Genomic DNA, 27,563 nt, shown 5'->3' on the forward strand with positions numbered 1-27,563 from the left:
AATTACCTCATAACTGAGTGGCTTAAAACTACAAACGTTTACTCTCTCATAGTTTCTGTGGGTCAAGAATTCAGGAGCAATTTAACTAGGGGTTTCTGTCTCAGGATCTCTAGGGAGGTGGCAGTAAGGGTGTTGGCAGGGGCTGCAGTCATCTGAAGGCTTGATTAGGGCTAGAATATTCACTACCAAGCTCACTCACGTGGTTGTTGTCAACGGCCTCAGTTCCTTACCATGTGGCTTCTTCACAGGCGAGCGTCTTTGTGACATGGCTGTTGGCTTCCTCCAGAGCACATGATCCCAGGCAGAGTGGCCAAGAAGAAAACCACAGGGCCTTTTTAGAAGCCAATCTCCAACACTTAGCACTGCCATTTCCAGTTTATTTTATTTGTTAGAAGAGTCACCGAGGGGATGGGAACTAGGCTCTACCTCTTGAAAGGAGAAATATCAAATAATATGTGGACATTTTTTAAATTCATCACGGTGGCTTACCCTATACCTTCATTAATACACTTACATATACTAACTCCTATTCCAGTGCTTCTTCTGAACCATGATGTCTCATGATAAAGTTCAAGGATAATACTAATTGCTAATATTTATTATGGGCCTGACTCCCATTTTATATGCTAGGCACATGCCAAGCACTTTTCAAACATTTTGGCATTCATACAATGCTCTGTGGTAGATTCTACTACTGGCCCTAATGTTCCAGGTGAGTAAACCAAGGCTCTGCATAGTAAGATACCATACTAAATTCCAGAGCCTTTACTCTTAACCACTATTCTAGTTCTGGGGAAAGAGCATAGATTGTGGAGAGAGATCAAGTTTGGTTGGGATGTCGGCTCTCACACGTAAGAGTTTGTATAAATAAATAAATAAAAAGACGTAAGAGCAATGTCTGACCTCCTCCAACCCTCCAAGGGAGAACCAAGATCAAAAGCACAAGGCTAACTATCATGATGTGGAAGCCAGACAAGCCTCCTCTCTGCCATCTTTACCAGTTCTGACACCAACCTTCCCTCCCATAGCACTCTCTACTGGGTTCGATAATTCATTGCAATGGCCACACAGAACTCAGGGACCATACTGACGATTATGGGGTTTACTAGGGCAGTAACAGTTACAACTTTGTTTTTGCTGTTGTTAGGTGCTGCCGAGTGGGTTCTGACTCAGTGACTCTACCTACAACAGAATGAAACACTGCCCAGTCCTACACCATTCTCACAATCATTGTTATTCTTGAGCTCATTTTTGCAGCCACTGTGTCAATCCATCTCATTGAGGGTCTTCCTCTCTTTCTCTCTTTGACCTTTTACCGTACCTAGCATGATGTCCTTCTCCAGGGACTGGTCCCTCCTGATAACATGTCCAAAGTACATGAGATGAAGTCTCACCATCCTCATTTCTAAGGAGCATTCTGGCTGGACTTCTTCCAACACAGATTTGTTCGTTCTTCTGTCCATTCATGGTATATTCAATATTTTTTGCCAACACCATGATTCAAAGGCATCAATTCTTCTTTGGTCCTCCTTACTCATTGCTCAGTTTTTGCATGCATATGAGGTAATTGAAAATACCATGGTGTGATTGTTAAGGTTGTGTGTCAACTTGGCTAGGCCATGATTCTCAGTGGTTTGGCAGTCATATGATGTTGTGACCACTTCCACGATGAGATTTGATATTATGTGATCACCTCCATGATAGAATCTGCTATGAGTAGCCAATCAGTTGAAAGGGAGTGCCCTTGGGTTTGTGTCCTGCATTGAATATAAGTGGATAGTCTGGCAAGGCTTGGGGCTTTTTGCTCATGGTGGATCCTGCAGCTGGCTCCTGTTCATCTGGTTCTTGGGATTTGAGCTAGCAGCTTACTTGCTGTCTTGCCTGCTGATCTTGGTCTTCATCGATCTTTGCAGCCTGTGAGCAAGAGCCCTGCTCTCTGACCTGCCAAGCTTGGGTTCGCCAGCCCCTGCATCTATGTGAACCCGCCTCTATCCTGACCCACAGACTTGGGACATCCCAGCCTCTACAACCACGTGAGCCATTTCCTTGAAAGAAATCTCTCTCTCTATGTATATATATTTATACGCTTTCCTGGTTTCCCTTCTCTAGAGAATCCAGCCTAAGACACATGGCTTGGGTCAGACATACCTTAGTCCTCAGGTGACATGTTTGGTTTTTAACACTTCAAAGAGGTCTTTTGCGGCAAATTTCCCCAATGCAATACTTCGATTTCTTGACTGCTGCTTCCATGGGTATTGACTGTGGATCCAACTAAAACGAAATTCATGTCAACTTCAATCTTTTCTCCATTTATCATGATGCTGCTGATTGTGAGGATTTTTGTTTTCTTTATGATGAGGTACAATCCATACTGAAGGCTGTAGTCTTTGGTCTTCATCAGTAAGTGCTCTAAGTCCTCTTCACTTAAAGCAAACAAGGTTGTAACATCTGCATATCACAGCAGGTTGTTACTGAGCCTTCCTCCAATCCTGACCCTACGTTCTTCCTCATATTGTCCAGCTTCTTGGATTATTGGCTCAGCAAACAATTTGCTCAGTTTCAATTTTACCATATAGGAAAATAGAAAATAATAATAACTTGTGTGTTGTGGTGAGGAATCCATGAAAGTACTTGAAGCACTGAGCACAAGGCTTTGCACGCAGTGAGTATTCAAGAAAAGCTGGTCCTCATTCCTCTTTCCCTTTACTCTCTGATTTCCGCTCTCACACATGAGATGGTTCAGATCTGGTCTAGCTCTGGCCTAGAGTATTGGAGTCATTCCAGAAATCCAAAGACATCACAGGACTCTCTAGAATTCCAGGGTAGCCTGGCCCCAACAGCTTCTGTTCCCTCCTAGCCTCTCCTGATACTTAGGAAAAGCATCATTGGATGCTTCAGAGTTGCTTAGGAGAAAGCCCCTGGCATCATTCCAGAGCTGACGCAGCCTACTGAACTTCCCATGCGGGTTAGAATCTGGGGGAAGGGGGAGGAAATTGTTGCTTCACTTTCTTGGAGAATCACAGACAGGACTTGGGGCATTGCTGGGTAGATTTTGAACACTTTTGGCCAAGAGCCGCATCAATCCCTTAAGAGAATCCTGCTAGTACTAGAGGAAGCCCAGAACTTTTAAGAATAAAAGAGTAAAGGTCCTCATTTACACAAAGCAACAATGAGTAACTCTCAATCTCTTTAAAAAATTACTTGTTCCTCTCGTGGACATTCTTCTCTTAAAAAACGAAAAAGCTTGGAGAACTATGGTGAAATTGTTCCTGATTTTTGAGTATAACAAGTTTACTTGAGGTTACTTATCACTTTTTCCAACCAACCATGGTTAGCACTCTCTTCCATATTTTAGGGCTTGATTTGGATGCTCGTGGAAGAGAAAATTTCCTGACAAAAGGTGAGATGAAGTAGTAAAAGCTTCTGTTTCCATTCTACTGCGTGGAATTGGCTGTCTCTCCCAATAGGTTCCTCTAGTTCTTGGAAGACCTTAAAATGAGGGGAGCTCATGGGGCTTACAAGAAGGTGTGGGGGTGAAGCAGGGAGAATGAGGAGAATCCCATGCCCCTTTAGAAGTTGTTTTCTACAGTCTCAGTATTACTTTTCCTTTTTTCTCTTGGTGGATTTAGAAACTTAATTCTACTTTAGACTTCTCAAATGGCTTTGAATATGTAACTCATTAACTTCTTTACTATTTTGGCTTCTTACTCAGTAAAATAACTAGATTTTTTTTTCCTGACTCACAAGAAGTTGGGGGTATGAACTATCATCTGGTTGCGGGAAGGGGGCAACATGTCTATATTGGATTGAGGCCTTGTGAGAAATCAACTTGTCTTTGATAGCTCCCTTTAGTCCAAGATAATACTGGGACTGGACCAACCTTTTCAAGAATGCCCCAAATCAAAGCCCTTCCTTCACCCTAATCTCTCAATCTGAGCCATCATCTGCGGCTTTGACCTATGGCCAGAGGGATAAAGGTGGGAGGTTGGGAAGAGATAGTATCAAAGGTTCTATCTATATCACTTTTTTTTTTTTTTCTAAATTGGAGTCCTCTATTGACAGAAAAGGACACCTTACTGAATGTCTTAAAATGTCAGCCATAAAATACAAAATACATTGTTATAGGACACCCTGCTGGTGAGTGCAGTAATGGTCCATGTTGGTATGAGCTGAAGTGTTCACTGTCCTGACTGACCACTCGGTCTCCGTGAGAACTTTCACTGTTGCTGTCTTTAAAGTATCTTCCCATGGGATGACTCTTATTCATCTAAGGGTGGGGGAAGAAAGGTAATTAATCCTTCCTTCCTGTCAATTTTCCCTTCAAAGACTTTCTCTCTCAAGGATTTGCCTTAGAGGCACTGACCTTGAGCTCCTTAATGAGATTATGCTAACTCATCACACCTTTCCTTTGAGTCAATGAATAGAAAAAATCTGGCTAATCACCATTGAATTTTTTGTTTTTAGTTTTAGAAGATTATCTAGTGTTTATTTTTTAATTTAGTTTGAGGGCAAACAAACTTAGTGTTTTAAAATCTCTACATTGTACCTGGAAACCCTGGTGGTATGGTGGTTAAAAGCTAGAGTTGCTAATCAAAAGGTTGGCAGTTCGAATCCACCAGGCACTCCTTGGAAACTCTATGGGGCAGTTCTACTCTGTCCTATAGGGTTGTTAAGAGTTGGAATTGACTCGATAGCCACAGGTTTTGGTTTACACTGTACCTAGAACATGCCTTAAATTATATGGTTTTATTCATTTATAGGAGCCCTGTTGGTACAGTGGTTAAGAGCTCAGCTGTTAACCAAAAGGTTGGCAGTTTGAATCCACCAGCCACTCCTTGGAAACCCTGTGGGGCAGTTCTACTCTGTCCTATCGGCTTGGTATGACTATGAGTTGAAACCAACTTAACCACAATGGCCTTGGTTTATTCTTTTATACACGTATACATAAAAACCAAAAACCAAACCCAGTGCCATCGAGTTGATTCCGACTCACAGCGACCCTATAGGACATAGTAGAACTGCCCCATAGAGTTTCCAAGGAGCGCCTGGCAGATTTGAGCTGCTGACGGTTAGCAGCCGTAGCACTTAACCACTACACCACCAGGGTTTCCACATATACATATATATATGTTCGTTCCACACTTATTAAACCAGACACTGAGACCACAAAAAGGATCCAAGCCTGAGAAGGCTCGTGATGGGATCAAACCCAAGAAATCAAATAATTATCTTTATAATCTTATACTACACTCTACATGCAAAGTGTTAAAAGACATACAGAGTGGGGAAGAGTGACAATGGTGAGCCACAGAAAAGGCTATCTTCTCAACTTCTTAGCTGAGTCATACGTACAAAATGTCAGGCACAGAAGGAAAAAGCACATTCCAGATAGAAGCAATGGCATGTTCAAAGTCACAGTCAAGAAAGAATATACCATGTTTGGGGCACAACAACAAAGAAATGGTTCATGGTTGATGACTAGTGTGCGGGGAAGACCAGCAGGGGCCAGTCTGAAACGCTTTAGAGGCCACCCTTGAGAGTTTGGATTTTGTCTTATAAACACCAAGAGACCAATAAAAGTTATTAAGCAAGGGAAATAAATGATCAGTTTCATCTTTTAGAAAGATAACTCTGGGTGGGGTCAGCACAGAGGATGGATTTCAGTTTAAGGTTAGAGCATTATTTCTCTCAGCCTAACTGCATGAGAATTTGAGGAGAAGGGCAAGACATATGAAAACGAAGATTTCTGGGATCTAGTCTTTAATGAATCAGTATCGCTGGGCTCCAGGCCTGAGAATCTGCTTATGCGACATCTCTAACACAGAAGTGGTTTTACGGGTTCTGAAGTCTGAGCAGGTAGCAGAGTCAAAGAGGCCATGCTGAAGAGGAAAATTAATAACAGACATCTTACTTTGACTGCAAGGTTTTGGTTTTTCTTATCCAACAAACCAAATATAAAAAGCCTGCCAGAAACTGCTCCACGGCAAGGTAAATTTGTCTTATCCTGCTCGAAAGGATAGTCAACAAGCCATTAGCTCCTAATTTAAATTTCCAAAAGTCTTTTAGCTGCAGGTAGGTGGAGGACCAAGTTATTAGCAGTCAGGCCAGGAGTAACCTGATATCAGTTGATCTCAATACAGGTGGGAAGGCAGGGTTCAATTAATCATGCAAAGATCCGCCAAAGGCTGGTCTTCTGTATTTCTCTCTCCTCCTCTTCTCTTTATAAGTCCCATTGTACCTAGCTTCTTCAGCCATTTGCTTTTTCTGGAAGCAAAATAGTCTCCCTGTAGAGGAAACCCAGGTGGCGTAGTGGCTAAGAGCTACAGCTGCTAACCAAAAGATCGACGGTTGGAATCCATCAGGGGCTCCTTGGAAGCTCTATGGGGCAGTTGTACTCTGCCCTATATGGTTGCTATGAGTCGGAATCAACTCCATGGCAATGGGTTTGGATTTTTTTATACATATAGGATAAGTGCTCAGAATAAACTTTCTGTCCAAATTCCCGTGAGTTTTGATTATTTGTTACCACTGGTTAGGGAGCTTTTGCAATTGTCCAATCAAGAGATAAAAAGAACTGGGTCAGTAAGTGATGCCCCTCCAGGCAAGCTGATGAAGAAAAACAACTGTTTTAAGTCAATTAAGTAATTAAGTGCTAAACTATTTGTTTCAGACTGCTAGGCCATCTTGGACAAGTCCTTTGATACCTTAAAGCCAGTGTTTTTAAATGACAAAGCACTTCATATGCATAATCAAATTTCTGTGAGTTGAAGTATCTGTCACTTTCATTCAACGTATTATGTTTAATGGGGAGAGAGATGTTTAACAGGAAGATCGAGACTTTCTTGTTTGCTTGTTTCTTGTCTGTCTCCTCACGGGCTGTAAATCACCTTGCAAACCGGCGACGTTGATGAGTCTCCAGCGCGCTGGACAGTGCACACAGTAGGCGCACAGTGAATACTTTTGAAGGAAAGACAGAAAGCCAAAAACAAAAAGACGGAAGGAAATCATGTAACGTCATGAAGAGATTCCTTCGTTCTTTCAACTGCTATTTACTCAACAGCGCGTGCTAGATGCTAAGGATACCTGCCCTCCAGGTATTGACATTGTCGGTTCTGGTTTTGATTCTGCTACTCCAGAGGCGTGGAACCCGAACAAGTCATCTACCTCACGCTTCAGGCCTTAGTTCCTACTTTGTAAAATGTGGCGCTGGTCAAAAATGAGATGAAAATCTCATCAAAAGTGAGATGACCCTTCAAGCCCCTCCCCCGCCGCCACGATTTCACTTTGTAATTCTTGTGCTTTGCCCTTTGGCTTCAGCTCCGGCTTTTGCTGTGAGCACAGGAACGTGCTGGCCGCCACCTGGCCCAGGTTTTTGGCCCGCGGAACAGAAGGGTAACCACTCCCCAGAACTGGCTTCTCCAAGAGCTCTGGAAATCCTCAACAGTAACCGATTTAGTGGCGGAAAACAACGTGGCACTAATCGCTCCTTTTCCTCCAGGTCCGAGGTGGAGGAGACCGGCCCCGCGTCCTTCCTCCAGGCAGGCTAGGCGCGACGCGGAACTCTGCGGACTCGAGTTTTCCCAGGTCGGGGAAGGTGGAGGAGGCAGGCGCCCACCCTGCGAAGGCCCCCCTCCCCCCGAAAGGGGACGGGGCTTCAAATAAGGGCCGGGGGGCAGGAGGAAGGCTCCCATTGGCAGGAGGGCGGGTGACGGCAGGGGCGGGGTTTCTCGGCTGGGGAGTCAAAGGCGGGGGTGCCAACACCCGGGTGTCAGTTTCGGAGTCCCTGCCTCCTCACCCTAGTGCGGTGGGCCCTCCAGCTAAGGCTCGTTCCCTGTGTGGGCCGAGAGCTCCAGCCGCCGGGCGCCCCCACCCTGCCCCGGCCCGGCCCTCTCGCCATCCCCCCGGCCTCGGGGCCGCGCGCGCGTTTCCTCCGAGGTGCTGCGCTCCGGGCGACTTTCTGTTTGTTTCCATCTCTTTCCTCTTTGTTACTCTGAAAACCTGTCTTGCAAAACCCCTCACTTGGAAGGGAGTTGCACTTCCCGAGACAGGCGGTTGCCGCGGGCCGCAGCGACCCCTCCAGTGTCCCCCGCCTGCCTTGCCCGCCGCCTCGGTTCCTTCGCCCCAGGAAGCCAGCCGAGAAGCTCATTGATGCACCCATTCCAGTGGTGTAACGGTGAGTCCCCGGGCGGGGAGCGGACCCGAGACACGGAGGGGGCGCCAGGTTGAAGATGGAACGGAGGGCTCCTTCGCCCTCTCCAGCTAAGTTTCCCACCAAATGCGACGCGCCAGCCGGCGTCCCCGCGCCCGACTCCGCTGGGCGCAGCGCGGCGCTGGAGAAACTCCGGCTCTGACTCCAGGGCTGGGGAGGCTCGTGGCGTTTCTGAGCAGGTGGCGGGCCGGGGCCGTGGGAGCCGAGGGGTTCGCGGCCTTTGTGTGGCTGCTTCGCTCTGCTCTCCCCTTCCCCAGCCTTTGTGCGCTCCAACTCCGTTCTTTGTTTGCGGTGGTCGGAGGAGAATGGCATCCGCGCTCGGACTGGGATCTCCTAGAGGGAGCTCAAGTTCCCCTGCCTGAAACTTTGCAGGCTATTTTAAATATGTATACAATGCAGCGTGCGGGACGGGGCGCGGGGCGGCTTCCTCTCTGTCTTTGTTGGCTTCCCACTGGCTGCTAGGGTGGCTTTTGTGCCTCTGGAAGACGCCTGATTAAAGAGTGTGGCTTTATTGAATTGATTAAACCTTGCAGCTGTCTCGGTGCCCCACCATCCTGGAGGTGCGGGGCTGGCGTCCCGGCCTGGTGCGAGCTGTGCTCCGCAGCTCCCAGGCCAGACGGCGGTGCCTGCCCCCGAGCTTTGGTGGTGGCCGCACCTCCTGACACCTCGCCTGGGGGATGCTGCTGCCACTGAGTTCATCTCATCCGAGGCTTTTTGGCGGTTCAGGTGACACGGATTGGGCTCTGGCTCTGATTCCTGAGTCAGGTTAACCTGAGAGGAGGATCTTTCTGAGCGAGTCAGTTCAAAACCCCGAAACCCAACACCTTCCAATGGTGCTAGGGTCTTGACCGGATTGTTCTGAAGCTTAGAGAGTTTCTGGGGAAGGAAAAAAATAATTACAATAAGAATAAAGCAGCTGGCCTTATCTCTGAGTATGGCTGACTGACTAACGAGGGGAAAAAAAAATCCATTCATGAGAGCAGACTCCTGCCAGATCTTGGATTAATTATATTTCAAGAGGCTTTTGTTTTAAGGCAGCGTTTGGGCAGCATGTGTACGAGTGTCCCCCATCCCCCTCTTCCTTTTGGCTGGTCGGATCTAATTTCCTGAAAATGAACCAAGCTGTGTGTGATAGGCGGGTGTTATGGGAGAGGGGGCGTGTTATGGGAGAGGGGGCCGGAGGGCGGGGGTTGAGGAAGGACTGGTGCATCCCGGCATCTGGGAAAAATTCCCGTTGGCGGGGTAGGAGAAGCAGTTCCCAGATCACTGGTCTTTTCTTGGCTAGCCCTCCTCTTGACGTCATTCCCGCTCCCAGCCTCCGCGCTGGGATGAGACACTCTGGTGTCCAGGCTTTCATAGGTCGGCGGAGACAATGAAACAGAGGCCTAGGCGAAGAACCCACACCGTGGGTTACACCGCCCTCGCTTTTTATGGGCATCACCCTCACAGGAGTGAGGTTTTTAGACCCACCCAGAGACTTGCTGCTTTCTTTTCACTTCTTAAAGTGACAGAGATCTTGTTCTTCCACTCCAGAGAGGAAGCAATCCCCTTCACCCCTTTGTGGAAAATATCAGGAGCCCCTCTTTTCCTGAAGCTGGTACGCACTGTACTTCTTATAAGTGTTAGAGGAAAAACTCTTTTGTTTCTTTCTTTTTAGTAAGTTGTACAAGCAAAGGGTCCCCATCCTCTTGGCTATGAAGCTCTTCCTACCCACCTCTCTATTATGGCAGTCCCAAGCTGGCCAGCTCACTCCTGGAGCCCCAGAAACCAGTTGCCATTGAGCAGACTCTGAATCATGGTGACCCCATGTGTGTCAGAGTAGAACTGTGCTCCACAGAGTTTTCGATGGATGATTTTTTTTTTAAAGTTGATTGCCAGGCCTTTCTTCCAAGGTGAACTCAAACTTTGGGTGGACTCAAACTTTGGGTGGACTCAAACTTTGGGTGGACTCAAACTTTGGGTGGGCTCAAACTTTGGGTGGGCTCAAACTTTGGGTGGACTCAAACTTTGGGTGAATTCAAACTTTGGGCGAACTCAAACTTCCAACCTTTTAGTTAGTAGCTGAGCACATTGATCGTTTGCGCCACCTGGACTCCCTGGAGCCCCAGGGGAAGCCTATAAAAAAAAAATAGCAGACTGGATAAGATGAGATAGAGATGGACTGAGCAGAGGACTGCCAGGGCCAAAGTATCTGCGGAGCATACATACATACCCGTACCCTCTGCAGCAGGCGCTGCCACTGCTCTGCATGTTCCCAGAACAGAAACCCAGCTGAGGATCTTTGGGACCCTAAGTCCAGCTCATAAAATGGTGTATGGAGAGGCCAAGGCGCTTAGGGGATTAGAGCCTCTTCATATAGCATCACATATTGCTGAGGCAGGCGGTGGGGATACGAGCCTCCTGGGGAGGAAGAACTCATTGGCATTGATGATAGCTCCCTGGAAGGGAGAACCCGAGGCCCTACTCCGGAGTGGACTGAAGGTTGTCCCTCTCCAGCCATCCACTATGCTGGTTCATGGAAATTCGATCCTTTGGCTTATGTAGAAGGCAAATGTTTGAGTAGAGGAGGTGTGAGCTACTTTCTTTCTCATCCCTGCTGGAGCCTAAGCAGCAAGAGGCTTCTCACTGGGCACTCAATGTTTACTACCCAGTTATTTTTTTTAATGTTTTCAACTTTATCAAAAAATCCTTCGGGACAAGAACTAGTTCTTTCACGTGTTGTTCCCCACAGTGTCTAGGCCAGTGCATAAAGCAAGCAAGCCCTCAACAATACTTGTTGGTTGACTGGTGATCCATTAGCAGAGGGCAATTTTCCCAGTCATCAGCCTTCTCATTTTGAAGTGGGAGTTTTTGCCAAGGGTACCAGGTTGTTCTGAGGAAATGAGGCAGAAATAGAATGAAAATAATGGGAAGCTTAGGGAAAGACTTTATAAGGAAATAGTAACCCATAAAGAAGGTACGATATTATATGAGCAGTTGTGAGAACTCGAGCTTTTTGTCATGCTTACGTTTTTTAAATTATCTATTAACAAGTTATTGCAAATACAGTGCCAAAACGCTAGGCTAGGATCTGGAGAATATACAACAGAGGTCCAAGTTGCTGTCCTCAGACCTAGGGGGGTTCCAGCTTGTTACAAGAATCGTATATACTCAGTGCCTCTGTTTTTATTTTCAGGATTATAGACACACGTCTTCTGTGCTACCCCGCTTTGTGTAGTGAAATTCTTTGTGTCTGTCTTCCTCCCTAGATTGTCAGATCACCCAATCATTCTTCTGTCCTTTTATCTTCAATGTCTACTACAGTGTTTGTCATATAACCAATGTTTACAGCATGTTTGAGTTTAATCAAATTGATGCTAGAAACAGTTGGGCAATGTAAGGTAATTACTGAGTAACCAAGTTTCAGAACGGTGAACACTATAGAATTCAAGGAAGAGAGGGGTCACTGGAGTATGGACGACTAGGACTGGTGGACTTCTGGAAGGGGAGGCCTCATCAACAAAGGTGTGGAAACAGGTGAGGACAAGGTTGGCCAAGAAATAGTAGATTGGACCGCGGAGGGAAGTGGTGGAGAACTGAGATGAAGTTGAGAGACTGGTTAAGAGGACACGAAGTTATTTATGACTTTCAGAACTACATAATAAAAACTTAGTGGGAGGATGTGTCAGGCATGTGGGCTTAATTAGAGAACTGTGAGACTAGAAACAGGGATGACATCAATTAGGTAGGAGACTGTGGTGAGTAATGTGTTTGGAACAGGGACATGGAATAGAATTAGACATGAAATCTAACAGAAGTTTGAAGGAGGCCTCATTACACGGTCACCAACTCAAGTATACAGAATGAAGACAAGATGTGCAGTGTTTGCTCCCAGTATTTCAAGCCAGCCTTCTCCTGAGTTATGGTAACACTGGTAACTATCACATGGTTTTATTAATGGGTATATTAATGAGTCCTGGCTACTAATGCAGATGTCTAGAAAATATCCAAAAGCTATGTTGAGGGCCCAAGTACTGAGAGGCCTCTGGAGCCAGACCTTCTTAGCAGTTTGCAGGAGGACAAGTTATTTAATGAGTCTTTTTTTCCCATTTGTGGGGAAAGTAACATTTTACTGTGGCATTAAAAGGATTAAATTAGAATTATGGGAACGTGCTTGAAATGTGGCAGGCACATGGTGAATTCTAGTTTTATCGTCTCACCGCTTTCTCAAACTCAAGAATTTTATGCTTATCTTTTAAATCTCTACGTTATTTTTTGCAAGCAGAAAAAACACAAAACACACTCGACCGGCTTATTGTTTTGTGTGTGTGTGTGTGCTTTTCTTTATGGTTAAACATTACATAGACGTTACTAACGCTTGGAGCCAGAAGTCCCAAGATAGAGTGGCTCCAGGGTTGGTTAATTTGGCAACTCGGCTGACATAATCAAGGACTCCCAAGTTCCTTTCCCCTTTCTTTTCTGCCATTCTCAGCTGGAGGCTTGAGGTTGGCTGCTCTCTTTACAGCCACAAGTTGGCTGCCCCCATTCCAGGCGTTTCAGGAAGACATGACAACACCCATTTGTCTTAGGAGTGAGAAATCCTTTCCTTTTCCAGAGTCTTTTCTTCTCCAGCAAAACTTCTCACCTGTTTACTTGGCCAGAACCTGGTCACATAGTTACCTCACCTCAACACCAAACATGGGCAAGGGGAAGGTGACCACCAGGCATGGCAGACCAATCAGGATTTATCCCTGCGTCATGTAAGAAACGAAATTATCCATTGGGTAGCCAGCGCTTCTCATACTGAATATGCATAGGAATCACGTGGGCATCTTGTTAAAATATAGATTCTGATTCAGTTAGTGTGGGGTGGGCCTGAGATTCTGTATTTCTAACAAGCTCCCAGGGGAGGCCACTGCTGCTGTGGAACTGTATGTTGAAGCTTCAAGTAGAATGGGGTAAAGTGACCAGAAAGGTAAGCTGGAACACCTCCTCCGCCACTTTCTGGAACATTGTTCTAATCTCAGCGCCTACCACCTATTTTCTGGAGCAGCTGCCGTAATGACAAATGACCTTTCAGTTTACAAAGCATATTATTTCTTACACCATTGATTTTTGTTTTCTTTACGTATTTTCCTCATTTTCATATGACAAAGCAAAGCTTAGAGAGGTAACCTCTTAAATCTTAAAGGTCACATAGCTAGCTAGGGAGAGACGAAGTTGGAAATCAAATACAGGTTTTTTCTCAACTAAGCCTCTTCATTTTGCTGCTGTGTATCATCTTCTCTGGAACTGAGTTTTCCATTTTCTGCCCTGAATCCACAGTCCCCTGGATGGAGGTGCTGTTCTAAGTGCATTGTGTACTAGCCCATTTCACAGATTGGTTAGATGACTTGCCCAAGATCACATAGCTAGATATAAATCCAGAGCCATTGAATCAGAGACATAGGGACAGAGATTCTACCACTTATCTTTCCATCCTTGTTAACCAAGAGTAACATCAGCCCCGGTGCTAAATTTCCAACTAATATGATTTTTTTCCTCCCCCTTTTGCAGGGTGTTTCTGCGGCCTGGGACTGGTTAGCACCAACAAGTCCTGCTCGATGCCACCCATCAGCTTCCAAGACCTTCCTCTCAACATCTACATGGTCATCTTTGGCACAGGCATCTTTGTCTTCATGCTCAGCCTCATCTTCTGCTGCTATTTTATCAGGTGGGTGGATCGCTAGCCGATCTGGGGTGGGGGAGCCAAGAAGGAAGAAGCCAGGAGTAGGGTCAGTTGAACGAGGTGTCCACCGTGGAGTTCCTCTCTTAGTTACTACTGGGGCTGCTGCTTTGAGGACGTGGCTTAGCCTGCCCTTCTCTGGGCCCCCGAGGCCTGGTGTTTCTATTTACATCAGCCTGTCAAGTTGTCCCAGAGCATATAAGTTCACCATGTGTTTGGCTGCATCCTGCCTCTTGGCCAGTTATTCTAAGGTTGCCTAGAACTACTGTCTGCCAGAGGCTCGTTGTAACACAGTTGGTGGTCACTTAACTGCCTTTTATTCCTTCCTGCTCATACCCCCTGGGTGGCCAGGGACAGACAGGTGGATATCAGCTACACCAGTGGCATCTTCCATTGCCCTCCTGGGAAATCCTGTTGTCAACCCTCCCGATGGTAATATTAGCAAACTGATATCTGGAGAGCCACTTGTGGATCCTGCCTTGTAAGCTATTTTTCGTAGTGAAAAAAAAATTAAAACGTCACTTAATCTTAACTGCTTAGAGATCCAGGAAAGGATATGAGGTTGGCAGGGCTAGCCAAGCTCCAGGGACTGTTTCTTCACCTCCTGTTGAAGGACATGGGAACCGATGGCTGCTTTCTACAGAAGATTTTGGGTACAACTGGTAGTTCGGGTAAAAATCAAAATAGCGTTTCCTACTGGCGAGTGCTTTTGGTGTTGGCAATTCTTCATGGTATGAGACTGTCCTGTCCCTCAAGAGGAGCCCTGGTGGCACAGTGGTTGAAACATTTGGCTGCTAACCAAAAGGTTGGTGGTTTAAACCCACCAGCTGCTCTGTGCAAGAAGCAGCACGGATGTGGCAGTCTGCTTCTGGAAAGATTTACAGCCTTGGAAACCCCACGGGGCAGTTCTCCCCTGTCCTACAGAGTGGCTATGAGTTGGAAATGAGACAGCAGTGAGTTTTTTTGTTCCTGTGTATCCATCGAGTATTAAACATCCTCGGCCATTGGAATATGCTAGTAGTCCTGGACTAAGCAAGAGGCACAGCAGGCAAACCTATTTTCACTGCTAATTGCGTAGTAAAGATCAGCATGAATCCAATTTTCAAAATGTGGATATGGATCTGGTTCTCACCTTTCCACTTCTCCATCCTCCCACCAGCCACTAACATGGCACACTCTCCCCGATCCTAGCCTCCCAGGGCTGGGTCAGAGCTCACAGGTTAGAAGGACACCTTCTTTCAAACTGCCAGATAGGCAGACAGCAGCCTCTGCTGGCCCTCACTGCCCCAGTGGGTTCAATAATTCGCTTACAGAATGACTCACAGACTTAACCGAGAGTGCATCATACTTACGGCTACAGCTTTATTATGACCAGAAAGGATACAAATGAAGAGATGCATAGTGAGGTCTGGGAGGGATCACAGCGCAGAGCTTTCTTATCCAGTTGAGGGGCATGCTCTCCCTGAATAGTCACCAACCAGGAAGCCTAAGTCAACTATCTTTGACCTCTTCGCCCTCAGAACTTTTCAAATGGTCTGTAGGACTGGAATTTTCCACTTAAGTGTCTATGCAGAAGACTGTGGTTTTTTTTCCCTCTTGCACAGCTGAGTCTGAAATTTGCATCTAACTATTTAGTAGATGGGGCCCTGGTGGCGCAGTGGTTAAGAGCTTGGCTGCTAACCAAAAGGTTGGCAGTTTGAATCCACCAGGCGTTCCTTGGAAACTCTATGGGGCAGTTCTACTCGGTCCTCTAGGGTCGCTATGAGTCGGAATCGACTTGATGGTAACGAATTTATTTAGTGGAGGCGAGGATCAATTTCTGGTTTAATCTCTCCCCCACTACCCCATCCCCCTTCCCCAGACCTGAGTTTTCTTTCTCAAATTCTTCTGTCTTCCTGCCCCTCCACCTCCCCCCTCCCCTCAGTCAAGCAATTCTTGCAGTTGCCCAGAGACTGAAGATGGAGACACCGCAGAGATGTGTTTGTGACGAGGCTGGGAGGAATCTGTAAAAACCAGCTCTGTTTGCTCTCTCCCTGCTCCTCACATACAGGCACATGCATGCCAAGCTACAAAGGTGGCCATGAGAGCAAAACTGAGAGGAGATGGCTCTGGTCCAGGAAGCAAGTAACTGGGGTTCATTTCATAATTCTGCTGCTAAGAGGTGTGACCTTAGGTTTTTATCTACTTTGTATCAAATGCCTTCTGCATACCAGGCGTGGTGGTCAACATTTCACAAAACAGTTAGCTCATTTAATTCTCAAAACAACTGTCCAATTTAGGTATTTGCCCACTTTATAGATCTGGAAGTTCATGCTCAGACAGCTAAAAACATGCACCAGATCCAATAGAGCGAGGAAGACAGAGGTGGGCTGACCTGGTAACACTCCATCTTTCAGGCACCTTCCATGTCTTTGCCTTCCATGATTCTTACTCTTTGAATGGGAGGTGAAGAGAGCAACTGTGGCATTTGTGGCCACCCCTTACAACTGGACATTGGGGTTCAGAAGAAGAGCAGGTTGGGGATCTGTGCATTGCTAATTTAATATTTCTCTTTGGCTGGAGTAAAAGAACAGACCAGTAACCACGTGATACTCAAAACTATCCCCAGCGAGGCAGTGTCCGGCACCACCTCTCTCTTCTGCAGTAATCTCCTCATCACCCTGCCCTCGGTGCTCTCCAGCCAGTTGACTCTGGAGTTGCAGGGTTCCAGAGACCCGCTGGTATATGACAGCCTGTGTGTGACTATATATAGAAAGATACACAAGCACAGAAGCCACTTCCTCTCCCTGCTTCTCAGTTTCCTCCCCAGCCAAAATTGGCCCATGACCACAGCCTCCGACCTGGTGAGCTCATCAGCCAAGGCAAGTCTCCGCTCCCAGCTCCCCTGGCCCCATTCTTTCCCCTTTTCTCAGAGTGGACCTCTGCCCTACACAGGATGGAGGGGACAGTGAAGTAGGAATTGGCAGGAAGGGAACGATTATTTTCAGGACCTGCAGCATTGTGTGCTTCAAAAGGGAAAAGAGACAAGGCAGAGCCCACTGGCAGTGGCTGGAAATGTTCTCATTGAAATTGGGTATTTTTAGTTGCTTTGCTCATCCAACAGCTGAGAAGGCCACCTGTCCCAAGCTGTTGGCACTGCCTCCCCAGCTGGAGGGCCCCTGGTCTTTGCTTTTGGCTCTGTTTCCCTTGCTACCTTTTTGGCCCTGTTTTCTTCACAATCTCTACCTCCCTGAGCTGGGAATCTGTATGCAGGCTGGAGATACAGCTCTGAATCCTTCCCTGTTCTGAGACCTGAGCTGTGAGAATCAAGGCTTCTGGGGTATTCTTGGGTAAGACCACTAAAGGGGGAGCCCAGCAGATAAGAGGAATGAAGGGGGCAGGGGAAAAGTGAGACCTAGGCAGTGGTTACAGCAAGCAGAAAGACACAGCATACTACCTAATTATAGCCATGTTGTAGATGAGGCAATTGAGGCTCAAAAAAGATGTGGGACATTCCCTAGTTCACCACTTCTTTATGGGCTCTGTATATACCTCATAATAGAGCAATAGTGTCTTTCTCCTTCAGAAGGTGGTTGTGAGCTTTCTGACAACAAGAACACTCTCTTCCGTCCCCAGCCTAACTCAGTGTCAGGTAGATGATAGTTGCTCATTTAGGCTTTGGATGCATTCTGCCCTGCCTTCTCATTTGGAGTTTGGAACAATGGTGAGATAAAATACATGTGTATATACACCTTTTCTGGACCAAAAAGTTCTCGGCAAAGTTAGGGATGTAGGACAGTGGGAGCACTAATTAGGTCTTCAGCCCAACCGTTGAATGGGTGGGAAGGACCTAGAGGAGAGCAAGGGTTGGGGGCGGGCATGAGTGTGCAGCACATCACACAATGCCTCCACCAAGAGAGCCAGCTATGGTGCCCAGCCCCCAACACCATGGCAGGAGTCCACTTGGACTGGAGTTCTTGAGAGACTCCAGGAACGTAGGACCTTGCCAGGTCTCCTGACTTCCTATCAGGGACAACTGAGCTGACTGGCAGCCTGATCGCTTCCTGGACTGTGCTTTGGGCATGGGATCTGCTCCCACCTTCTGCCTCTTCCACCACTTGGCTCTGGTAGCAGTTTCGGCGTCTTTGGTTCTGTCTATGGAGCATCTTATCTCACCCGCCTTGATTGGGGCTTTCCATGATTTGAAGTCCTTTTTCTCTAACTCAGCTCAGCAGTCTTTTGCCAGATCATAAATATTGTAGACTTTACAAGAAATACAGCCTCTATCACAACTCTTCAACTCTACTGTTAGGGTACAAAAGCAGCCATAGACAATACACAGATGAAAGAGCATGGTTGTATTCCATTAAATTTTTATGGACACTCAAGTATGAATTTCATACAATTTTCACACATTATGAAATGCTATTCTTTTTTTTTTTTTCAACCATTTAACAATAAAAATCCATCTAATCTTGTGGGCCTTACAAAAATAAACAGTGAGCTGGATTTGGCCCTCGAGCCATAGTTGCCAGCCCCTGTTCTAACTTGGTGGGTTTCTGCTGATTTCTTCTAGTAACTCCAGCCTATGGTAGAAATAAGTGGAAGATAGAACACCATCTGGCTCCCTATTATAGCCCATGTACATTAAAAAAAACAGTTGTCATTGGTCAATTCCAGTTCATGGGGACCCCATGTGTTAAACCCAGTAGAACTGCTTCGTAAGGTTTTCTTGAATGTAATCTTTTTATGGAAGCAGATTGCCAGGACTTTCTTCCACAGCACTGCTGGATGGGTTCAAATTGCCAACCTTTCAGTTACTAAAAACCAAACCCAGTGCTGTTGAGTCAATTCCGACTCATAGCAACCCCATAGGACAGAGTAGAACTGCCCCATAGAGTTTCCAAGGAGCGCCTGATAGATTCGAACTGCCAACCCTTTGGTTAGCAGCCATAGCTCTTAAGCACTACGCCACCAGCATTTCCTTTCAGTTAGTAGTTGAGCCCAAAAGTTTGTGCCACTGGGGACCTATTATAGCCCATGTATAGGAGGTCATATAAGCTACCTGCCAATTTTAGATTGAAAGTTTCCCCCACTGGAAATAAAATAGCAAAAACTCAATGTATAATTATGGTCCTGACTATTTGCATAGGAAGCTACTCAGAGCTGTAGACTTGATAAAAAGTGGGGAGTATTTCCCAAGACCAGATTATATTCTTAAGGAAGGCTATAAACAAATTGGTGGAGCAGGCCATATTGTGTGGTCAGGAACATAGGATCTGTCATCAGATAGACCGAGTTAAATCTGGACTCTGTTGCCAACTAGCTCTGTGAAGTTTGGGCAAGATACTTCTGGGCTTCATTTTCCTCTGCTGTTAAAAACCAAAGATGACAAGAAAAGAAAACTACAGGCCGGTATCTCTTATGAATGTAGATGCAAAACTCCTCAACAAAATACTGTAGAACTGGACCCAACAACATATTAAAAGAGTCATACACCATGACCAGGTGTTTTTATTTCAGGAACGCAGGGATGGTTTGACATTGGACAATCAATCAATGCAATAAACCATGTCGATAGAACAAAGGAAAAGAACCACGTGATCATCTCTATGCAGAAAAAGTATTTGATAAAATCCAACATCATTTCTTGATGAAAACCCTAAAGAAGATTGGAATAGAAGGGAAATCCCTCAATATGGTTCAGGGCGTATATGAAAAGCCAATAGCCAATATTATACTTAATGGAGAAAGGCTGACAGCTTCCACCTTGAAATTGGGAACAAGACAAGAGTGCTGTCACCATGTCTATTCAATATTGTATTAGAAGTGCTAGCTCAAGGATTAAGAAAAAGAAATAAAAAGCATCCAGACTGGAAAAGAAGTAAAATTATCTCTATTTGCAGATAATACAATCCTATATATAGAAAATTCCAAAGAGTCCACAAGAAAACTTCCAGAGCTAATAGAGGAATTTAACAAACTTACAGAGTACAGGGTCTATAAACAAATATCAGTTGCATTGTTATACACCAGCAATGAGAAACCTGAGAAGGAAATTAGGGAACCGTTTCCATTTACAATAGCAGCTAAGAGAGTAAATACCTGTTGCCATGGAGTTGATTCTGACTCACAGGATTAAAACTAACCAGAGATGTGAAGGACTTATACAATGAAAACTATAAAATACTGCTGGAAGAGATTAAAAAAGACTTAAATAAATGGAAAGATGTTTCATGTTCATGGATTGGAAGACGTAATATTGTTAAGGTGTCAATACTACCCAAAGCGATCTATAGATTCAATGCAATCCCAATCAAAATTCCTACAGTCTTCTTTATAGAAATAGAAAAACTAGTCCTCAACTTTATATGGAACAGCAAGAGGCCCCAAATAGCTGAAACAGTGTTGAAAGAGAAGAACAAAGTAGGAGGATTCACACTTCTGGTTTTAAAACGTACTATACAGCTACAGTGATCAAAACAGCCTGGAACTGGAATAACAGCAGACACATAGACCAATGGTATAGAACTGAGAGTCCAGAATTAAACCCACATGTCTATGATCAACAGATTTTTGGTAGGGATACTAATCCCATTCAATGGGGCAAGAAGAGTCTTTTCAATAAGTGGTGCTAGGAAAACTGGATTTCCACATGCAGAAAAATGAAAACAGGATACACGCACACAACTGAAATGCCCATCAACAGATGAATGAATGGATAAATAAAATGTGGTACAAAATATGGTACTCAGCTAGTAGGAGAAATGAAGCCTTGATATACCCTACAGTGTGGATGGAGCTTGAAGACATTATGCTGAGCAAAATAGCCCAATCACAAAAGGACAAATATTGTATGACCTTACTTAGATAAGAAAAGGCAAATGTACAGAGACCAAAGTTCATTAGTGGTTAGCAGGGATGGGAAGGAGGTGAAAATGGCAGGTTAATGATGATGGAAAGATCATAACGATTAAGTGTAGGATTGTATAGCCAAGTATTGTAATTGCTGACAATAAGTTATACACCTGTAAAAAGTTGAATTGGCAAAAGCTGTGTGATATATTTACCACAATGAACAAAAAAGAAAAAAAAATAGAGTAACTGCTAAGGCTGCTTTTGTATAAACAAACAGCTTACGGGATTTCATTACTTGGTTTGGAGGTTTAGGGTCATGGTTTCATGGAATATCCCAATTAATTGGCCTAATAATGTGTTTAGTGGTTTTCTTCTATATCTTAGTTTCATTGCATAGTGCCTGGGTTCTTAAAAGCTTGCAAGCAGCCATCCAAGGCTCAACTATTGGTTTTCATTCACCTAGAATAACAGAAGAAGGAGAGTCAGGAATAGGAGGAGGAAATGGAATCTGTGGCTAATTGCCTCCAGGAACAACTGCCTGCTTTGCCATTAGACCAGAAGAAGAACTGGATGGTGCCTGGCTGCCATTATTGAACATTTTCGAAGATTCCACAGAAGAATCCTGATCAAGAAGGGGAAAATGTAGAATTTAAAATGCTCATGAACTCCAGATTTTCTGGAGCCGTGGAGGCTGGATGAACCCCAAAACTATTGCCCTGAGTTGATCTTTAAACCTTAAACCCAAAATATCCCCTGAAGTCTTCTTAAAATGAAAGAATGTTGTTGTTGTTGTTGTTAGGTGCGCTCGAGTTGGTTCTGACTCATAGCAACCCTAAGCACAACAGAACGAAACACTGCCCAGTCTTGCGCCATCCTTACAATCGTTGTTATGCTTGAGCTCATTGTTGCAGCCACTGTGTCAGTCCACCTCGTTGAGGGTCTTCCTCTTTTCTGCTGACCCTGTACTCTGCCAAGCATGATGTCCTTCTCCAGGGTCTGATCCCTCCTGACAACATGTCCAAAGTATGTAAGACGCAGTCTCGCCATCCTTGCCTGTAAGGAGCATTCTGGCTGTACTTTCAAGACAGACTTGTTCATTCTTTTGGCAGTCCATGGTATATTCAATATTCTTCACCAGCACCACAATTCAAAGGCGTCAACTCTTCTTCAGTCTTCCTTATTCATTGTCCAGCTTTCACATGCATATGATGCGATTGAAAATACCATGGCTCGGGTCAGGCGCAACTTAGTCTTCAAGGTGACATCTTTGCTCTTCAACACTTTAAAGAGGTCCTTTGCAGCAGATTTACCCAATGCAATGCGTCTTTTGATTTCTTGACTGCTGTTTCCATGGCTGTTGATTGTGGATCCAAGTAAAATGAAATCCTTGACAACTTCTATCAATTCAATTGACAACTTCAATTCAAAAATGAAACAATAGTTTACCTTAACTAGTAAACAATGTCAGCTTTGGGCATTATGCTCTTTTAAGAACTATATGTATGGGATCAAACTGACAACAGCAACTTGAAAGTTAGGTAGGAACCTTAGAGGGCAGTGAGTTTATGTTAACGTGGGAGCAACAACTCAGAAAACGAAGGTGAGAATGGTTGCACAACTTGAAGAATGTAATCAGTGTCACTAAATGATACATGTAGAAAGTGTTGAATTGGTGTATGTTTTGCTGTGAATATTCTCAACAACAGCAAAATAAATAGAATTTAGGAAAAAAAAAAAAGAAATCAGCTCCCTCTTAAGATCATTTGGATTCAATGAAAATATGAATGTGGTAGTACAGAGATTGATACATAGCAAGCAAGTACTCAGTAACGGTTCCGGTCTTGCTGTTAATAACCACATGCTGTATCTTGGTTATTGAGAGTTAAAGCTTTATGCGGGCCACCAGCCTAAAAGGAAATGAGGAAAGCAAAGAAGGGACCATGTGTGTTTTATCTCGCAGCATGAAGGGAAAAGTGTCCCTTGGTTCCAGATCACTTATACTCTGTGGGTGGAAAATTCTCCAGGGTCAACAGAGACTATTTGTCCTGCTACCCTGGCTTAATGGAAACATTCCTTTTAAGAACATTTAACTCCTTCTGTGTGGAGCCCTGGTGGTGCAAGGGTTAAATGCTCAACTGCTAACCAAAAGGTCGGCTGTTCGAACCCACCAGCTAATCCATGGGGGAAAAGACCTGGTGATCTGCCCCTGTAAAGATGATAGCCTAAGAAACCCAATGGGGCAGTTCTACTCTGTCCTCTAGGGTCCACTACGAGTCATAATCAACTTGGTACACAGTAACAACAACTCCTTCTGTACCCTCAGTAAGCACATTTTTATCTATATAGTTTGGATGCCTGAAGGAATTCATCTGTTGGGAAAGGGCATGGAGAGTGAATGAATTATGTGGGGTGCTCTGCTGGAGATGCCTCCTGTCTGTGCAACCAGGCAGGAAAGTGTGAGACTATTGACCCTGGAGAAATTTTTAGTCATTAATCAACTGAGTGACCTGCTAAGTTCAATCCTGCTGCATGGTGTCTACGGGACAACCCCACCCCCCAAAGAATGCCCAAGCAGCCAGCCAGCCTCTCCTACTTTGATATCATCACTGGGTTTATGCAACGGTGTAGTAACGTGCTCTCTTGCTTTTTTCCCTCTCCCTCAGCAAACTCCGGAACCAGGCACAGAGCGAGCGATATGGATATAAGGAGGTAAAATACCTAAAGCTTTCACTTTTCCTAGCTTTCTGTGTCTACTGCTTGCCTTGATGGGGGAGGGGAGGAGAGCAAGTTCAAGCTCTTCTGGCCTGGGATACCCCTGGGCTTCCCCTCTGGCCTTCCCTTAGGCAAACTCCTCCACTTCCTGTCTTTGAGTCTGGTTTGCCCCAGGCAGTGCCCCAAACCTTCCCCTTCACAGGGTGGGAGAAGGCTTCCCTTTGAGGGGCCAAGAGCCCCTTCACTGGTTGATTCTACCCTAGCCCTTTGAGGCCTCCTGTGGTTGGTTTCTTCTGACTTCATGCCTCCTCTTTTCTCCTTTGGCTTCCCAGGTGGTGCTTAAAGGTGATGTCAAGAAGTTACAATTATATGGGGTGAGTGTCCTAGGGCAGCATGCGGGAGGTCCCCAGCAGGTAAGGCAAATGGCACCTTACTCCAGCTCTCGGCCTGGGTGCTTTCAGGAATCTTTTCAGTCCCTGCCTTCCTATCTCCTTTGGCTAAATAAAAGGGACTCATCCCAGCAGGTGATCAATATATGGAATTCATTCTCTCTGGAAATGACACAGGCAGAAAACAAAGAGATCCTAAATGGGCTTGCATAAGTATAGAAAGGCAGGCATAATTGTTAAGGGGGGATGATTACACCACTCCCATGGAAGACACGGGTTTCAGACCCCATGTCCTGATTCTTCACTAAAGAAAATAAAGGCCTCATATCCTGTCTGAACAGACTGCGACTCTGACTCGGGTAGGCGTTCCTATGTTTTTTCCTACTTCTCTCCCATTCCCCTGCACAGCCCTCATTCCTTAGATCCCCTCAACTCTGACTCTTTAAGGAACAGGTCATTTCCTATTCTGTTCCCAGCCATGCCTTTGAGGCTACTTAACTCATTCCCCAAGGCATCCTTCCATAACCACAGACACACCTATGCTATACAGACTCTGCTTGTGGTTGTCTGGGAGAGGGGAAGATCATAGGTATCGCTAATCGTGAGACTGCCTAGACGTGGCCTCATTCCATTCCTCTTTTGATGTCCGCTATTACATCTCAAAAGTTCAGATGTTTCAAGTAAATCTTCTTCTAGAACAGTGTTAAGGTAAAATTAAGGGATTAACATATAGGGAAATAAGGCTGGATTTAAAGAATGTAACTGACCACTTATGTTATCCACACCCCCAACCTTACCTCCAGTTATTGCTAAGTGCCCTCTCACCAAATGTACTAGGCTGCTAAGGATTAAAACCCATTCTTCTAGATCAGCACTTTCCAATGGAACTTTCTGTGATGACGGAAATGTTCTGTATCTGCTCCATCCAATATGGTAGCCACTAGCCACATGTGGCTGTTGAGCACTTGAAACGTAGCTAGTGTGGCTCCTCAAATACATTTTTAATTTCATCTTATTTGGGTTCATTTAAATGTAAACAGCCACATGTGACTAGTGGCTACCATATTATCAGTATGGTTTTATAAAATATGACTAAGGCTTCTCTGGCTGAAAGAAGAGACTGGGCTACATACAGCTTAATTTTCTCAAACAGGATTAAAATCATGGATATTCAGGACGGATGAGTGAGGTTCTTCCTCTGATCTCTTACACTTCCGCCTTTCTCTCCACAGCAGACCTGTGCAGTCTGTCTGGAAGACTTCAAGGGGAAGGACGAGCTAGGTATGCTCCCATGCCAACATGCCTTTCACCGGAAGTGAGTATCCATTGAGGATGTGTGTTGAGGGGAGCCTCTTGAAAGAGATATAAGCAGAGAGCACCTTCTAAGTATCTCCCAGTCCTTACCAGCTCCCAACTACCCCTTTGCCAGTGAAGCCCGAGATCCTGTCTGGTCTGGGCACACCAAGCAAGCAGAGGGGTTAGATTGAGGAAGGCATAGAGAAGCAGCTGGGCTCTAAGGATGAGAGATAGGTAGAGCGTGGTGAGATGTATCATCTTAGAGAATAATAGGTCTTTTTTGCCCACAGGTGTCTGGTGAAGTGGCTGGAAGTACGCTGTGTCTGCCCTATGTGTAACAAGCCCATTGCTGGTCCCTCAGAGGCCACTCAGAGCATTGGGATCCTATTGGATGAGCTAGTGTGAATGCCGCCTCTACACCAAGACCTGGCGGAGACCTCTTGCCTTTTGGATGCCTGGTCCCTTTGCACAGCTACAGTGAACAAGACAGTTGGATGGTGATAATCATGCTCACCCTGAAGGGGAAGATGGTGTAGGGCTGGTCTTTGCCACAGGGTGACACCAGTGCCAATTTGCCCCACCTTTCTGCCTCCTGAAGCCACCTTCCCTGCTACTCAGTACTGATGGCATCACCTGTCAAGACCACTGCATCCTGGTACCGGACTATCTACCTGCCCTGTCACTGCTCTGGGAAAAGAAATATGCCCCTCTCTGGCCAAGAACTTGGAGCACTCCACTTCTAGGTTCTCCTTAGGAGGACAAGCCAGCCTTATTTAGAAAAAGGGATGACCTGGGCTCTGCCCACCTGTAACTTCCCCTCCTCTTCTCTTTGCAAAGGGAGGTTAGGCGGGAAGGAAGGGAAAGATCAAGGAGCCAGATGCCTCCAGTGGAGGTGAGGGAGCCTCTGGGTGAAGCAGGGAAGTGCAGGGACATATGAAAGGAAAAAGTCAATGTTTACATGGGACCTGTTGAAACAAAGGCTGGCTGGCCAGCCGCATGGCTGGCTGACTACAGGGTAATAGGGGGCAAACCCACCCCCCAGTTAGCATCTGAGGTGCTATCCAGTCTCTCTTTTCATTAGTTACTCTCAGAGCTTCCTATTACATAGTGGGGTTTGAGTGCCCCTCAGAAGCAGGGGCTTGTTTTACAGTCAGATTGATTCCCAGGGTTTTTTCCCCTAAAGAAGCAAAAGGGGCCTGGGAATGAGGGTGTCTGAAAGTTAAGGTAAGAACAGAAACCTCCTTCTCCTTTGTAAATAGTATTTTTATATGTCATCCTCACCATCTCAGGCCTTATACATGGAATCCCCAGAATAAAAAGGGGGTCGGGGGTGGGGGGTGGGGGGGTCTTCTGTTCCTCCCCAGAGTGGGTGAGGATGGGAAAAGGGTATGTATTTAAAGAAAATTAAATTTAATAACAAGTTTCTCTAACCTCCTTGTGCCTGTGGTTGTGGCCTCTGCCTGTTGGGTCTTTTCTGTCAGTAGAGGGGAAAAAAATTCTGTCTGCTTCTTCTCACTGCCCACCCAAAACAAGTGTACATAAACGGAAACGCTCCTAATCCTTAAGAAGAAAAATTGATATCTGATCAGCGCCTGTATAAAATAGGTTAAGACTGATACCGAGGTACATTAGGCCTGACTAAGCCAGGTTCATTTCTTTTTTTTAAAGAAAGTTGATGTTTTCAACCACACACTTGGTTTGACTAAGACATGAAATTAATACAATTGTACTTGTAATTCAAGCAATTGTTGGTGCCCTTACCACCACTAAAAATGTCCAGGTTGCCACCATGGCAGCTTGGTCTCTTCCCTTATTACACTTTTTTCTTACTTACTAGCTGACAGTCAGGAGCTCTGGTGGTACGATGGTTGTAAGTGCTCAGCTGCTAACTGAAAGATCGGCAGTTTGAACCCACCAGCCGCTCTGTGGGAGAAAAGACCTGGTGATCTGCTCTCGTAAAGATTGCAGCCTAGGAAACCCTGTGGGGCAGTTCTACTCTGTCCTACAGGGTTGCTAAGAGTCAGAGTCGACTCGACGGCATACAAAATTTGGTGAATTCCCATTTATTTTGTTTTTTCTGTTCGTGCTTTTGTTATTATATTAGATAATCCATTGTTGAAAGCTAGGCTTGACAGCATGGCCCCTGCTTGTCCTTCATCCATTTTGAATTTGTTTTTGTGTATAGTGTGAAGCATGTATCCTGTCTTCATTTTTTGGCATGTGGACATCCAATTTTCCCAGCACCATTTATTGAAGAGACTCTTCTTTTCCCATCAAATGGACTTAGCACACTTGTCAAAAATCTGTTGACCATAGATGTGTGGATTTATTTCTGTCCTATAGGGTCACCATGAGTCCGTTTCAATACAACAACAGAGTAGAACTGCTTCATAGGGCTTCCAAGGCTGTACTTTTG

General features: G+C 45.4%; 1 protein-coding gene across 2 annotated transcripts; it reads left to right on the top strand.

The window, feature by feature from the left end:
- The first annotated feature begins 7,741 nt into the window (after nt 1-7,741).
- Nucleotides 7,742-26,453, top strand: RNF122 (ring finger protein 122). Of its 2 annotated transcripts, XM_049866555.1 has the most exons (6): nt 7,750-8,173; nt 13,745-13,901; nt 23,414-23,459; nt 23,795-23,836; nt 25,084-25,166; nt 25,438-26,453. In XM_049866555.1, the coding sequence occupies exons 1-6, from the start codon at nt 8,149-8,151 to the stop codon at nt 25,550-25,552; spliced, it is 468 nt and encodes a 155-aa protein (XP_049722512.1). In that variant the 5' UTR covers nt 7,750-8,148; the 3' UTR covers nt 25,553-26,453. The 2 variants fall into 2 exon arrangements, with proteins under 2 accessions (XP_049722511.1, XP_049722512.1); XM_049866554.1 differs by lacking the exon at nt 25,438-26,453 and having other exon boundaries at nt 7,742-8,173; nt 23,795-25,177.
- Nucleotides 26,454-27,563: the final 1,110 nt, after the last annotated feature.

This window comes from Elephas maximus, chromosome 22 (assembly GCF_024166365.1).
Source record: "Elephas maximus indicus isolate mEleMax1 chromosome 22, mEleMax1 primary haplotype, whole genome shotgun sequence".
NCBI lineage: Eukaryota > Metazoa > Chordata > Mammalia > Proboscidea > Elephantidae > Elephas > Elephas maximus.